The following is a 12,503-nucleotide window of genomic DNA, read 5'->3' as shown; positions in this document are numbered from 1 at the left end:
GGACTTATGACAGTACAGACACAAAACACGAGCAGACCACTGCACCCACCTCCCTCCCTGCACCCACCTCCCTCCCTGCACGGTGCTATTTTCAGCTCCCTGGACTGGACACCCACCTGTGCTAGCCACCACCCCCACCAGGCCTGCCAGGAGCACTCACAGCCTTCCAGGCAGTACTCCACCAGGTACCCATCGATGCCGCCTGCCCCGATCCTGTTCGGAGGCCTCCACTTGAGTGTGGTGGTGGTGTCTGTCACATCCTCCACTATCAGGTGCAGGGGTTCACTCGTGGGTGCTGGAAGCATCCAGAAAAAAGAGGATATGGGGGGAATGAGGGGTCAGGGGCCAGCAGGAAGGGGCAGGGGTCAGAGGTAGAATGATTGGTCAGAAGGCCAGGGTGTAGGGTCAGAGACTGATGACGGGCAAAAGATGGGCCAGAGGTGGACAGGGTTGATGGATCAGAGTGAGGGGGGACATTACCAATAGGCATGAAAGGCTTGGTGTTCATGCTGGGCTGGGAGACCCCTATGGCATTGACGGCGAAGACACGCATCTCATACAGGATGCCCTCGATCATCTTGGTGGACTCATAGGTGGTCTCCGTGAAGACCTCAAAGTTCAGCTTCATCCAGCGCTGAGAGCCCTTCTTCTTCCGCTCCAGGAGGTACCCTGGAGGCTCCAAGCAGAGAGGAGAAGAGGGAACGGGAGGGCACAGGGCACAAGTCAGCTGGGGGAGTGAGGGTCATATCCAGAGGATCGCATGACCCAGGGTGGTCTGAGGCCATGAATCTTAGGTGGATCTCAGGGGCCACAGAGCATTCAGAGGCCACCGGTCCTGGAGTCAGGAATCAAGAGGGGGTCACAGCTCATGAACCAGGGGGCCAGAAGCCATAGAAAAACGCAGGCTACTGGTCAAAGTGAGAATTCCCAGGTCACCAGCGAGTAAAGGAAGAGGGAAGAGCAAAGGGATTCAGATGGCAAAATGGAAAATCGGGGTCAGAGGCAGGTCACTGAGGATGCTAAGGGCTTTGGGAGGTCAAGGAGAAGGCAGAGGCTGGCGCCGTGGCTGGCGCCTGTAATCCCAGCACTTTGGGAGCCCAAGGTGGGCAGATCACTTTAGGTCAGGAGTTCAAAACCGGCCTGGCCAACATGGTAAAACCCCATCTCTACTAAAAATACAAAAATTAGCCGGGCGTGGTGATGGGCACCTGTAATCCCAGTTACTTGGGAGGCTGAGGCAGGAGAATTGCTTGTACCCGGGAGGCAGAGGTTGCAGTGAGCCAAGATTGAGCCACTGCACTCCAACCTGGGCGATAGAGTGAGACTCTGTCTCAAAAAAAAAACCAAAAACAAAACAAAACAAAACAAAAAAACGAAGGCAGAAGGAGGGAAGGTCAGAGGTCATGAAGACAGAGGCACTCACCGGTGACCGGCTTCCCCCCATCATACTTAGGTGGCTCCCAGACAAGGATGGCCCAATCCTCTCCAACCGAGGTGATACGCACGGCCTCCGGGGGGTCTGGGACATCTGCGGGGGGCAGGAGAGTCAGGTGGCCCCTCGAGGTCTCAGGGAGTCACCCCTTGGCCCGGCCACCTTGGCTTTCTTTGCTCACCCACAACCCGCAGGAAGATGGAAGCCACATCCTCGCCGACGGGGTTGGTGACCTTGATGGTATAGCGGCCCTCGTCTGTCCGCTCCGCGCTCTCAATCACAAAGCTGCTGCTGTCCGCCCGCTTCTCAATGCGGACCCTGCCCTCGGTGGTCGTGAATACCTGGACACAGCCACAAGATGGCCTTGCACCCCATCGTGTCCCCAAGCAAACCCAGGCCTGCCTCTGCCACTTCCCTGCTCAGAATCCTCCCGTGATTCCCCATCGACACACAGAGTCCTCACTCGCTCCACTGCCCTCCTCCACATGCCGTCCTTCGTTAAAAACACCAGACTGGGCCGGGTGTGGTGGCTCACACCTGTAATCCCAGCACTTTGGGAAGCCGAGGCGGGCAGATCAACTGAGGTTGGGAGTTTGCAACCAGCCTGGGCAACATGGTGAAACCCCATCTCTACTAAAAATACAAAATTAGCTGGGCCTGGTGGTGCATGCCTGTAATCCCAGCTACTCAGGAGGCTGAGGCAGGAGAATCGCTTAAACCCAGGAGGCAGAGGTTGTGGTGAACGGAGATCGCACCACTGCACTCCAGCCTGGGCAACAAGAGCGAAACTCCATCTGGGAAAAAAAAAAAACAGACTGCCCTGTCCCAGAGATTTTGCAAGGCTGGTCCCTGTGCATGCAACACTAAGCTCTTACTCATCCTTCAGGACACACCCAGAAGACACCTCTTCCAGGAAACCTTCCTGGATACCCTCAGCTGGAAGTGCTGGCTCCAGCCCCTGGGTTCTCATAGCTTCTAGAACCTCCCTTTATCTCAGCCAGAGCACCCTGGACCGTGGCTGCTTGGGCAGGTGTTTGCGTCTCCACAAGAGTGAAGGCTCCTGAGCGGGACAAGGTGGCTCATGCCCGTAATCCCAGCACTTTGGGAGGCTGAGGCAGGAGTATCACTCAAGCCCAGGAGTTCAAGACCAGCGTGGGCAAAATAGTGAGACCCTGTCTCCAATTTAAAAATAAATAAATTTTAAGTAAAATGAAGGCTCTTGGAGGGCAGGAGCTGCATCCGACTCACGGTTGCATCCTCAGCACCTGGTGCAAAGGAAACTTTAGGGGATGTTTGCTGAGTGAGGGAATGGATGGATATTGAGCCAAGTCTATCCATTTTACAGAAGAGGAAATGGAAGTACAGTGGAGAAATGAAAAATCGAGCTGTCCCAGGGCCTGGGACATGCAAGGTTAAAATATTCGTTGGATGGATGGATATAGGAATATATAGATATGGCTGGGCATGTTGGCTCACGCCCATAATCCCAACACTTTGGGAGGCCAAAGTGGAAGGATCGCTTGAGCTCAGGAGTTCGAGACCAGCCTGGGCAACATGGCGAAACCCTGTCCCTACAAAAATACAAAAAATTAGCCAGGCATGGTGGTCCCAGCTACTCAAGAGGCTGAGGCGGGAGGATTACTTGAGCCTGGGAGGTGGAGGTTGCCGTGAGCCAAGACCATGCCACTGCACTCCAGCCTGGGTAACAGAGTGAGATTCCCCCTCTCAAAAATATAGATAGATAGATAGATAGATAGATAGATAGATAGATAGATACATACATACATACATACATACATACATACATACATTAGATAGATACATAGATGATAGATACATAGATGATAGATACATAGATAGATGATAGGTACATTAGATAGATACATACATACATAGATACATTAGATAGGTACATAGATGATAGATACATACATAATACATACCTACATATGTACATAGATACATAGATAGATACATAGATACATACATACATACATAGATACATACATACATACATACATACATAGACAGATACATAGATAGATAGACAGATAGATAGATAGATAAGTGGGTAGATGTGTTTCTGGATGAATGGATAACTGGATTGGTTGATGGATAAATGGACAAACGGATTATTTACTGGATGAGTGGATGGCTGGGTGAATTAACCAATTAGTTGATGAAAAAATCATCAGCTGGATGGGCGGATGAGTTACTGGATGGCTGGAAGGCTAAACTGGTCGATCGTTTGATTAATTAACTGAAAGATGAGTGGATGGAAAGTCCACCGTGTACTAGGCCCACACCTGTGATGGGCAAACATAATCTCCAATCTTCAAAACAACCCTGTGAAGAAGGAATCATCACCCTCATTTTATAGAGGATGAAACTGAGGCTCAGGGGGAAAGAGACTTGCCTAAAGGGAGTCAGGACAGAGGGGCGGCCCCGACCCACCTCATCTTCCTTCAGCCAAGTGGCGACGGGAGGGGGCTCCCCTGTGATGGACACGTCCAGCCTCAGCTTGTTTCCAGCCACAACCACAATCGCATTCTCTGAGGTCTTCCCCGAGCAATCCAAGTGGATTTTTGGTGGTTCTGGTGGCACAGAAGAGATATGGGGACCCTGGAGGTGGGCGGCTGGGCCTTCCCAGTCGGCAGGAGAGGATCTTGGAAAAGTTGGGTTCCAACAGAGAGAGTCCCAGGGATCCAGGCCCCCAACCCCTCCTCCCTCATACCCAGGGATCCAGGTCTCCAACCCCTCCTCCCTGAGACCCTACAGTCTAGGCCCCCAGCCCCTCCTCCCTCAGACCCAGGGGTCCAGGCCCCCAGCCCCTCCTTCCTCATACCCAGGGATCCAGGTCCCCAACTCCTCCTCCCTCAGACCCTACAATCTAGGCCCCCAGCCCCTCCTCCCTCAGACCCAGGGGTCCAGGCCCCCAACCCCTCCTCCCTCGGACTCCAGTCCCTCCTCTCCGCCCCTCCCCTCCCCCCTCCACCCCTTCCACCATCCTCCACCCACCATCCACCCCTCACCCCACCTATCCCTCCCTCAGCCATTCTCCTCCCTTCCTTCCACCCCTCCTCCACCTCTCCCAGCGCAGCCCGTGGTGCTCACCTTGCTTGGGAATGTACTCCACCTTGATTTCTGGGGAAGACAAAAAGAAAGTGAGCCAGTTGGAGTCTAAATCAGCAGGCCCCTTCACCCACCTTCACAGCCAGAGAATTGATGGGGTCTTGATCCTGAGAACTTCCAGGATGCTGGGACAGGTTCAGGCCCGAGAGCCACCCCTCCTCCCAGGCGGCAGGCGGCAGGCGGCGGTGAGTTCAGTGCTCTCCCTCCATCTTCTGACTCCAGCCATGAGCGGGACAGAGGCTTGCTGTCGTCCTCATTCGCACTCAGGGACCCTTAATCCTGGAGGGGGACATCCCGGGCCCTGGGTCTGGGAAGGTGGATCCTACAGCCCCCAGGGAAGGAGGAAGGGGCATCCTCACCCAGGAAGTTGAGTTTGGCCGAGAGCGACAGGGCGTAGCCGTCAGGCACGAACGTGTAGTCTCCCTCATCCTCTGGGCGGACATCATCGATCACCAGCTTGTGGAACCTAAGGGGTGGGGGAGCAGGGTAGGGTTCGGGCCAGATTGCAATGGGGACCACTACGGGACTGCACCGTCTCATCAGCTTCCCTCAGTGCAATTCACATGCCTGCATTCTTATCCAGGGCTTTGGAATCCTGTGGCCTATGTTCAAATCGGTAGCTGTGTGACCTTGGGCAAGTTACTTAACCTCTCTGTGCCTCTGTTTCTTCATCTATAAAATAGGGGTAACGATACCAATCTACATGAAGGTTGTTGTAAAGCATCGAAAAAGGTGCAGTGGCTCACATCCCAGCACTTTGGGAGGCTGAGGATCAAGAATTGCTTGAGCCCAGGAGTTCGAGTAGCTGGGACTATGGGCATGTAACACAACACCCAGCTAATTTTTGTGTTTTTCGTAGAGATGGGGATTTCACCATGTTGGCCAGGCTGGTCTCAAACTCCTGACCTCAAGTGATTCGCCTCCCAAAGTACTCGGCCTCCCAAAGTACTAGGATTATAGGTGTGAGCCACCGCGCCTGGCCATTATCATCATTATTGAGACCACCAGCCGGCATGGTTCCCTACACAGAACACAGGGAACGCCTACATCCCACTAAGAGCTATTGCCAGGAAGCCCTGGACAGCACGATGCTCTCTGGGCGTCATGGAGATTATCATGCATTCTGCAGGTAACCAGGTGTTTGTCTTAGGTGTCCACGTGCGACCTGTTGAATTCCAGCTTCTTGTTTGCTGAGCTGGCGCCCGTGTGGACTGTTAGCAGATATGGCCAGAGACCTTTCTCTGCCCGTGTCCATGCCCTTGCAATGCGGCCTTGCAGCATCCCCATCAGGTGGTGGAGTCTGCTTCCCAGCCCTTGACTCAGAGCTGACCTGGGACTTTCCTTGCCCAACAGACTATGGCGGAAGTGGCATTGGACCAGTTTCCAGCCTGGGCCACAAAGGTCTTGTTTGCTTCCATGCTCTCTCAGGACCTCTGCCTCTGCCACATGAACGTGCTAGGCTGAGCTCACTGGAGGAGGAGGAGGTGCCATAGGGAGCAGCGTGCTGGGTGCCCAACTGTCCCAGCTGAGGTCCTGACAGCACCCACGCAAAGTCAGCAGGGCCCAGGTCCTGCCACCACAGAGGTAAGAATGAGGCCATCCTGGATCAGCCAGCCCCCAGCCAACCTGCAGACTCAAGATGAAATGAATCCTAATTTATTTACTTATTTAGAGAGAGGGTTTCACTATGTTGCCTAGACCGGTCTCGAACTCCTGGGCTCAAGAAGTCCTCCTGCCTTGGCCTCCCGAAGTGCCAAGATTGTAGGTATGAGTCACTGCAATGAGCCCAATCCTCATCCTTTTAAACCTCTAAGTTTGGAGACGGGACAGGAGTGGTGGCTCACACTTGTAATCCCAGCACTTTGGGAGGCCGAGGTGAGTGGATCACCTGAAGTCAAGAGTTAGAGACCAGACTGGCCAACATGGCAAAACCCCGTCTTGACTAAAAATGCAAAAATTAGCATGGTAGTATGCACCTGTAGTGTCAGCTAGTCAGGAGGCTGAAGCAGGAGAATCGCTTGAACCTTGGAGTTGGAGGTTGCCGTGCAAGACTCTGTCTCAAAAAAAAAAAAAAAAAAAAAAAAGAAAAAAGAAAAGAAAGGAAAAAAGAAAAGAAAAAGTCCAGGCCTGGTGACTCATGCCTGTAATCCTTGAGAGGCTGAGGTGGGTGGATCACTTGAGGTCAGGACTTCGAGACCCACCTGACTAACATGGTGAAACCCCGTCTCTACCAAATACAAAAAAATTAGCCAGGTGTGGTGGTGCATCCCAGCTACTTGGAGGCTGAGGCAGGAGAATCCCTTGAACCCAGGAGGCGGAGGTTGCAGTGAGCTGAGATCGTGCCATTGCACTCTAGCCTGGGCAACAAGAGAGAAACTCCATCTCAATTTTAAAAAAAAGTGGGGGACAGCTTGTTATTCAACTAAAGCTAACTGCTACACACACCCTGCCCCCAGCCACTTCTGCAGCCCACACCTCACCTGCCTACATGGGAAATGGTGATCCTCTTGCTGGGCCGCACCTCGATCCCATTCTTATACCATTTGCCCGTCACTTTCTCATCAGACACCTCACACTTGAACACAGCCTGTTCTGCGGCCTTCACCGTCAGGTCCGCGATGTCCTGCAGGACCTCCAGCTGTTTCTCTGGTCAGGGAGAGAAAGACAGGGAGCTGTCACTACTCCAGTTGGTGCACAGACACTTGTGAGCACCCACTGCGTGCCAGGCGCTGGTCTAGGCACTGGGGATACCAGCCACGGACAACCCAGAAACAACCCACTGGCCTTGGGAAGCTCCCATGCTAGGGGGAGACGGTGGAGAAAGAAACAGAAGAGGGGGCAAGGAGGCCTGAGGGAGGCAGGGAGGAATCCACCAGAGGATGAAAAAAAGCCTCCCAGGCAGAGGGACTGGAGCGTGCAAAGGCCCTGAGGTGGCCAGGCACAGTGGTTCACACCTGTAATCCCAGCACGTTGAGGTTTTTATTTATTTTATTTATATATTTTTTGAGACGGAGTTTCGCTCTTGTCACCCAGGCTGGAGTGCAATGGCGTGATCTTGGCTCACTGCAACCTCCACCTCCCAGGTTCAAGTGATACTCCCGCCTCAGCCTCCTGAGTAGCTGGGATTACAAGCACACGCCACAACGCCCGGCTAATTTTTGTATTTTTAATAGAGGTGGGGTTTCACCACGTTGGCCAGGCTGGTCTCTAACTCCCGACCTCAAGTGATCCACTCGCCTTGGTCTCCCAAAATGCTGGGATTACAGGTGTGAGCCACCCCGCCCAGCTTTTTCTTTCCTTTTCTTTTCTTTTTTTTTTTTGACAGTCTTGCTCTGTTGCCAAGGCTGGAGTGCAGTGGCACAATCTCGGCTCATTGCAACCTCCACCTCCTAGGTTCAAGCAATTCTCCTGCCTCAGCCTCCCAAGTAGCTGGGACTACAGGTGCACGCTGCCACGCTCAATAAATTATAAAAATATAATTTTTTTGTATTTTTAGTAGAGGTGGAGTTTCACCACGTTGGCCAGGCTGGTCTTGAACTCCTAAGCTCAAGTGACCCACCCACCTCGGCCTCCCAAAGTCCTGGGATTACAGGCGTGAGCCACCAAGCTTGGCTGGATTCAAAATTGACTTTGAAGTTGGAGCCACCAGATCTCCCTGGTGGGCTGAACACAGGGTGTGTGGGAAAGAGAGGAGTCAGGAACAACTTCCAGACTGGGGGCCTGAGCAACCTCAAGCTGTGTGGAGAAGCATGCGCAGTACAGCCCTGCCCCACCTGGAGGCCCCATACCTTCCACAATCAGCTCGGCCTCACACTGGCCGCCATTGGTCATGACCTGATAATGACCCCCGTCCTCCTGGGTCACATCTGAGTAGATGAGGATGTGGCGCTTCCCGTCCTTCTTGAAGCGGTACCGGGCCTTTAAGGAATCCTCCCGAGTCAGTTCCACACCATCTTTCATCCTAGGTGGAATGAGACACGGAGCGGGATGTGAGGAGACAGCACAGCCCTCGGACTGGGTCTTGGAGAGTCAGTCGGGGGCCCACGCAGAGGGGTCAGAAGGCAGGTCCCCAAAGAGAGGAGACATAAAGGGTGGCAGAGGCATCTTGAGTGGTGGAAGGGTCACAGGTCAGGTGAAGGGGACTGAGAGGGCCAGGCACAGTATCTCATGCCTGTAATCCCAGCACTTTGGGAGGCAGAGGTGGGTGGATCACCTGAGGTCAGGAGTTCGAGACCAGCCTGGCCAACATGGTGAAACCCCATCTCTAATAAAAAAACACACAAAATTAGGCAGGTGTAGTGGCGGGTGCCTGTAATCCCAGCTATTCAGGAGGCTAAGGCAGGAGAACTGCTTGAACCCGGGAGGTGGAAGTTGCAGTAAGCCAAGATCACACCACTGCACTCCAGCCTGGGTGACAGAGTGAGACTTTGTCTCAACAAAAAAAAAAAAAAAAAAAAAAGGGCAGCGTGGAGAGAGAGGAGGAGGTCACAGGCCACACACAGTTAATTGCCTCAAGGTATTGGCTGGAAGTCAGGGGACCCAAAAAGATGTCACAGGCAGAGGTCAGCACAGAGGAAGTCCTAGGGTCTCAGAGAAACATCACATGTTGAGGCCTCTGCCAGTGGTTTTCCCTGTCCAGGGCATTCTCCCCTTCTCTCTTCACTTATATCTCCACATCATTCAGATCTCAGCTCAATTGTCATCTCCTCCAGGAGGCCTTCCCTGACCTCCTAAGTCCCTTCCTCCTGGGAAGCTGTTACAGAATCCATTACTGCTCCTTTCAAACCAGTCTCAAAATGGAACTTTTATATGTATGTATGTGACAACTTGACTAATGCCTATCTCTGTCTCCTAAGCACACACACGCACACACACACACCACCACCACCACCACCACTATCACCAAATTAGCAGATTATAAATGCTGTGAAGGCAGGTAGTATGTTGACATTTTTTTCTCCCCATTATATACCTGATATGTAGAAGAGTACCACCACACAACAGGTGCCTGATAAATATTGGTTGGGTTGGTGAATAGGTACATAGATGGATGAATGGATGGGTAGATGGTGGGTAAGTATGCAGATGAGTGAGTGAGTGAGTGGATGGATAGATCTCTGGATTGATAGGTCAATGGATGACTAGATGGCAACATAAAATGGAAGAGTGGATATATGAATGAGTAGATAGATGAATGGGTCAATGGGATGGCTGGATGGATGGCTGGATGGCTGGATGGATGGTGGATGGATGGATGGATGGCTGTGGATGGATGGATGGATGGATGGATATGGATGGATGGATGGATGGATGGTTAAGTAGATGGATGGATGGTTAAGTGGGTAGATGGATGGATGGATAGATGAGTGGATGGATGGATGGATGAGTGGATGGATGGTTAAGTGGATGGATGGATGGGTGGATGGATGGATGGATGGATGGATGGATGGTTAAGTGATGGATGGTTAAGTGGGTGGATGGATGGATGGATGGATGGATGGATGGATGGATGGATGGATGAGTGGATGGATGGTTAAGTGGATAGATGGATGGATGGATGGATGGATGGTTAAGTAGATGGTTGGATGGTTAAGTGGGTAGATGGATGGATGGATGGATAAGTGGGTGGATGGATGGATGGATGGATAAGAAGTGGGTGGATGGATGGATGAATGGATGGATGGTTAAGTAGATGGTTGGATGGTTAAGTGCGTAGATGGATGGATGAATGGATGAGTGGATGGATGCATGGATGGATGAGTGGATGAATGGTTAAGTAAATGGATGGATGGATGGACAGATGGATGGATGGATGGATGGATGGAGTAGGTGGATGAGTGGATACATGGATAGATGGACCAAGGGACAGATGATTGGTCAGATGAATCAATATTTAATGGAACAGTGGAGATCAGGAAAAGGATGCTGAAGAGGATAGGATGGGTAGAGGTCAGAAATTCTAGAAACAATTTTAGGTGAAGGTAAGGATTTATAGAGAAAAGCTGAGATCTCCTGGGGGTGACTACTGAGTAAACGTCAGAAATCTCCAAGAGAAGTCGCAAGAGGTCCCATAAAGATCAGGGCAGAGGCAAAGAAGCTATGTGCACCTGTATGGAGATCAAGGATCAAGGGTCACTTACCACATCACCTGGGCACCCTCTTCTGACACCTCCACTGCCATTTCCACCCGGTCACCCACAAACACCTGCTGGTCCTCGAGAGGTGTGATAATCAGGACTGGAGGTTCTGTGGGGCAGGGGGACAGGAGGTCAGTCATTTCAGGACCCCCTCCAGAGTGCCAGTCCCTCTCCAGGCTCAGGCCTGAATCCAGCCTCACCTTTGACGAAGAGCTCAGTGAAACACTTCTCATCCTTCACAGCTACTTCATAGGCAGCGTCATCCGCCAACGTGCACTTGTTGATGGTGAGGATTCGCTTCTTACCAACGTTCTCAAACACGTACCTGATGCAAAAGTCTCACCTCAAACCAGGGCATGTAGCATCCACCTAGCCCTGGTAACTCTGCTCACCTGTTCTCAAGGCAAGTCTCTCTCTCTTAGAGCCAAATTGTGTGGAAAGAGATTGAGAGCCCAGTTTCAATTATTCATTTATTTGTATTTATTTTTGAGACAGGGTCTCACTCTGTCACCCAGGCTAGAGTGCAGTGGTGTGATCAGAGCTCACTGCAACCTAGACTTCCTGGGTCCGAGCGATCCTCCCACCTCAGCCCCTGAGTACCTGGGATCACAGGTACACACCACCATACCCAGCAAATTTTTTTTCTCTTTTCTTGGTATCTTCTAATTTTTTAATTTTTTTGTAGAGATGGTATCTCGCTATGTTGTCCAGGATAGCAATTCCTATTATTTGAATAACCATGGCGGGACCGGTCGTGGTGGCTCACACCTGTAATCCTAACATTTTTCAGAGTCTGAAGTGGGCAGATTGCTTGAAGAGTTCAAGACCAGCCTGGGCAACATGGTAAAACCTCATCTCTACCAAAAATACACCCAAAAAAATCAGTCAGATGTATTGGGGCACTCCTGTCATCCCAAGCTACTTGGGAGGCTGAGGCAGGAGAATCTCTTGAACCCGGGAGGCAAAGGTTGCAGTGAACTGAGATCATGCCATTACACTCCAGCCTGGGCAACAAGAGCGAAACTCCGTCTCACAACAAAATTAATTAATTAATTAATTTTAAAAAGGTTGTCTTGTGACGTGTTTGTTGTTGTTGTTGTTGTTGTTGTTGTTGTTGTTGAAACAGGGTCTCACTCTGTCACCCAGGCTGGAGTGCAGTGGCGAGATCTCAGCTCACTGCAACCTCTGCCTCCTGGGTTCAAGCGATCCTCCTGCCTCAGCCTTCCAAGTAGCTGGGACCACAGGTGCTCGCCACCATGCCCGGCTAGTTTTTGTATTTTTAGTAGAGACGGAGTTTCACCATGTTGCCCAGCCTGATCTCGAACTCCTGGGCTCAAGCCATCCGCCCGCCTCAGCATCCCAAATTGCTGGAATTATACATGTGAATCACTGCATTCAGCTATTATAAATATTTGTTTGAGTGACTGCAGAGTGTCTTAGTATGAAACTACATTTCGGTTGTTTTCCATTCTTTGCTATGATAGCAAATGCCTCAGCAAACATCCTTGTGGCTAAATATGCACAGTCATGATAACTCCTCACAATACCTACCTAGGATTGCACAACCTGAAGACTTTTTAATACATTACCCTTAGGGAGACTCGCCAAATTACATTCCCACCAGCAACATTTGTGCTATTCTTCTCCAGCACTGGGTTTTAGAATTTCGCAAGGTTTTGCCCATTTGGAGAGCAGAAACACTGTTGTTAAATCTTCTTTTTCTTTTCTTTTCTTTTTTTTTTTTTTTTGACAGGGTCTCACTTTGTTGCCCAGGCTGGAGTACAGTGCAGTGGTGCCATCAT

The 12,503-nt window shown here is 51.3% G+C and overlaps 1 protein-coding gene across 1 annotated transcript in view; it reads right to left on the bottom strand.

Annotated features, from left to right (window-relative positions):
* The window catches only part of MYBPC2 (myosin binding protein C2), a 34,019-nt gene that overhangs the window by 11,176 nt on the left and 10,340 nt on the right, over window positions 1-12,503 (bottom strand). The window contains exons 10-20 of the mRNA XM_031660369.1: window positions 10,902-11,026; window positions 10,705-10,810; window positions 8,353-8,525; window positions 7,045-7,210; window positions 4,924-5,030; window positions 4,547-4,576; window positions 3,887-4,026; window positions 1,614-1,773; window positions 1,424-1,528; window positions 481-669; window positions 50-295 (exon numbers count right to left, since the gene is read on the bottom strand). Coding sequence (XP_031516229.1) covers window positions 50-295; window positions 481-669; window positions 1,424-1,528; window positions 1,614-1,773; window positions 3,887-4,026; window positions 4,547-4,576; window positions 4,924-5,030; window positions 7,045-7,210; window positions 8,353-8,525; window positions 10,705-10,810; window positions 10,902-11,026 — 1,547 coding nt within the window. The remainder of the gene's footprint in view (window positions 1-49; window positions 296-480; window positions 670-1,423; window positions 1,529-1,613; window positions 1,774-3,886; window positions 4,027-4,546; window positions 4,577-4,923; window positions 5,031-7,044; window positions 7,211-8,352; window positions 8,526-10,704; window positions 10,811-10,901; window positions 11,027-12,503) is intronic.

Source organism: Papio anubis, chromosome 20 (genome assembly GCF_008728515.1).
Source record: "Papio anubis isolate 15944 chromosome 20, Panubis1.0, whole genome shotgun sequence".
Classification (NCBI taxonomy): Eukaryota; Metazoa; Chordata; class Mammalia; order Primates; family Cercopithecidae; genus Papio; species Papio anubis.
The sequence above is the reverse complement of the archived record's forward strand: the minus strand, read 5'-3'. Positions and strand labels throughout refer to the sequence as shown.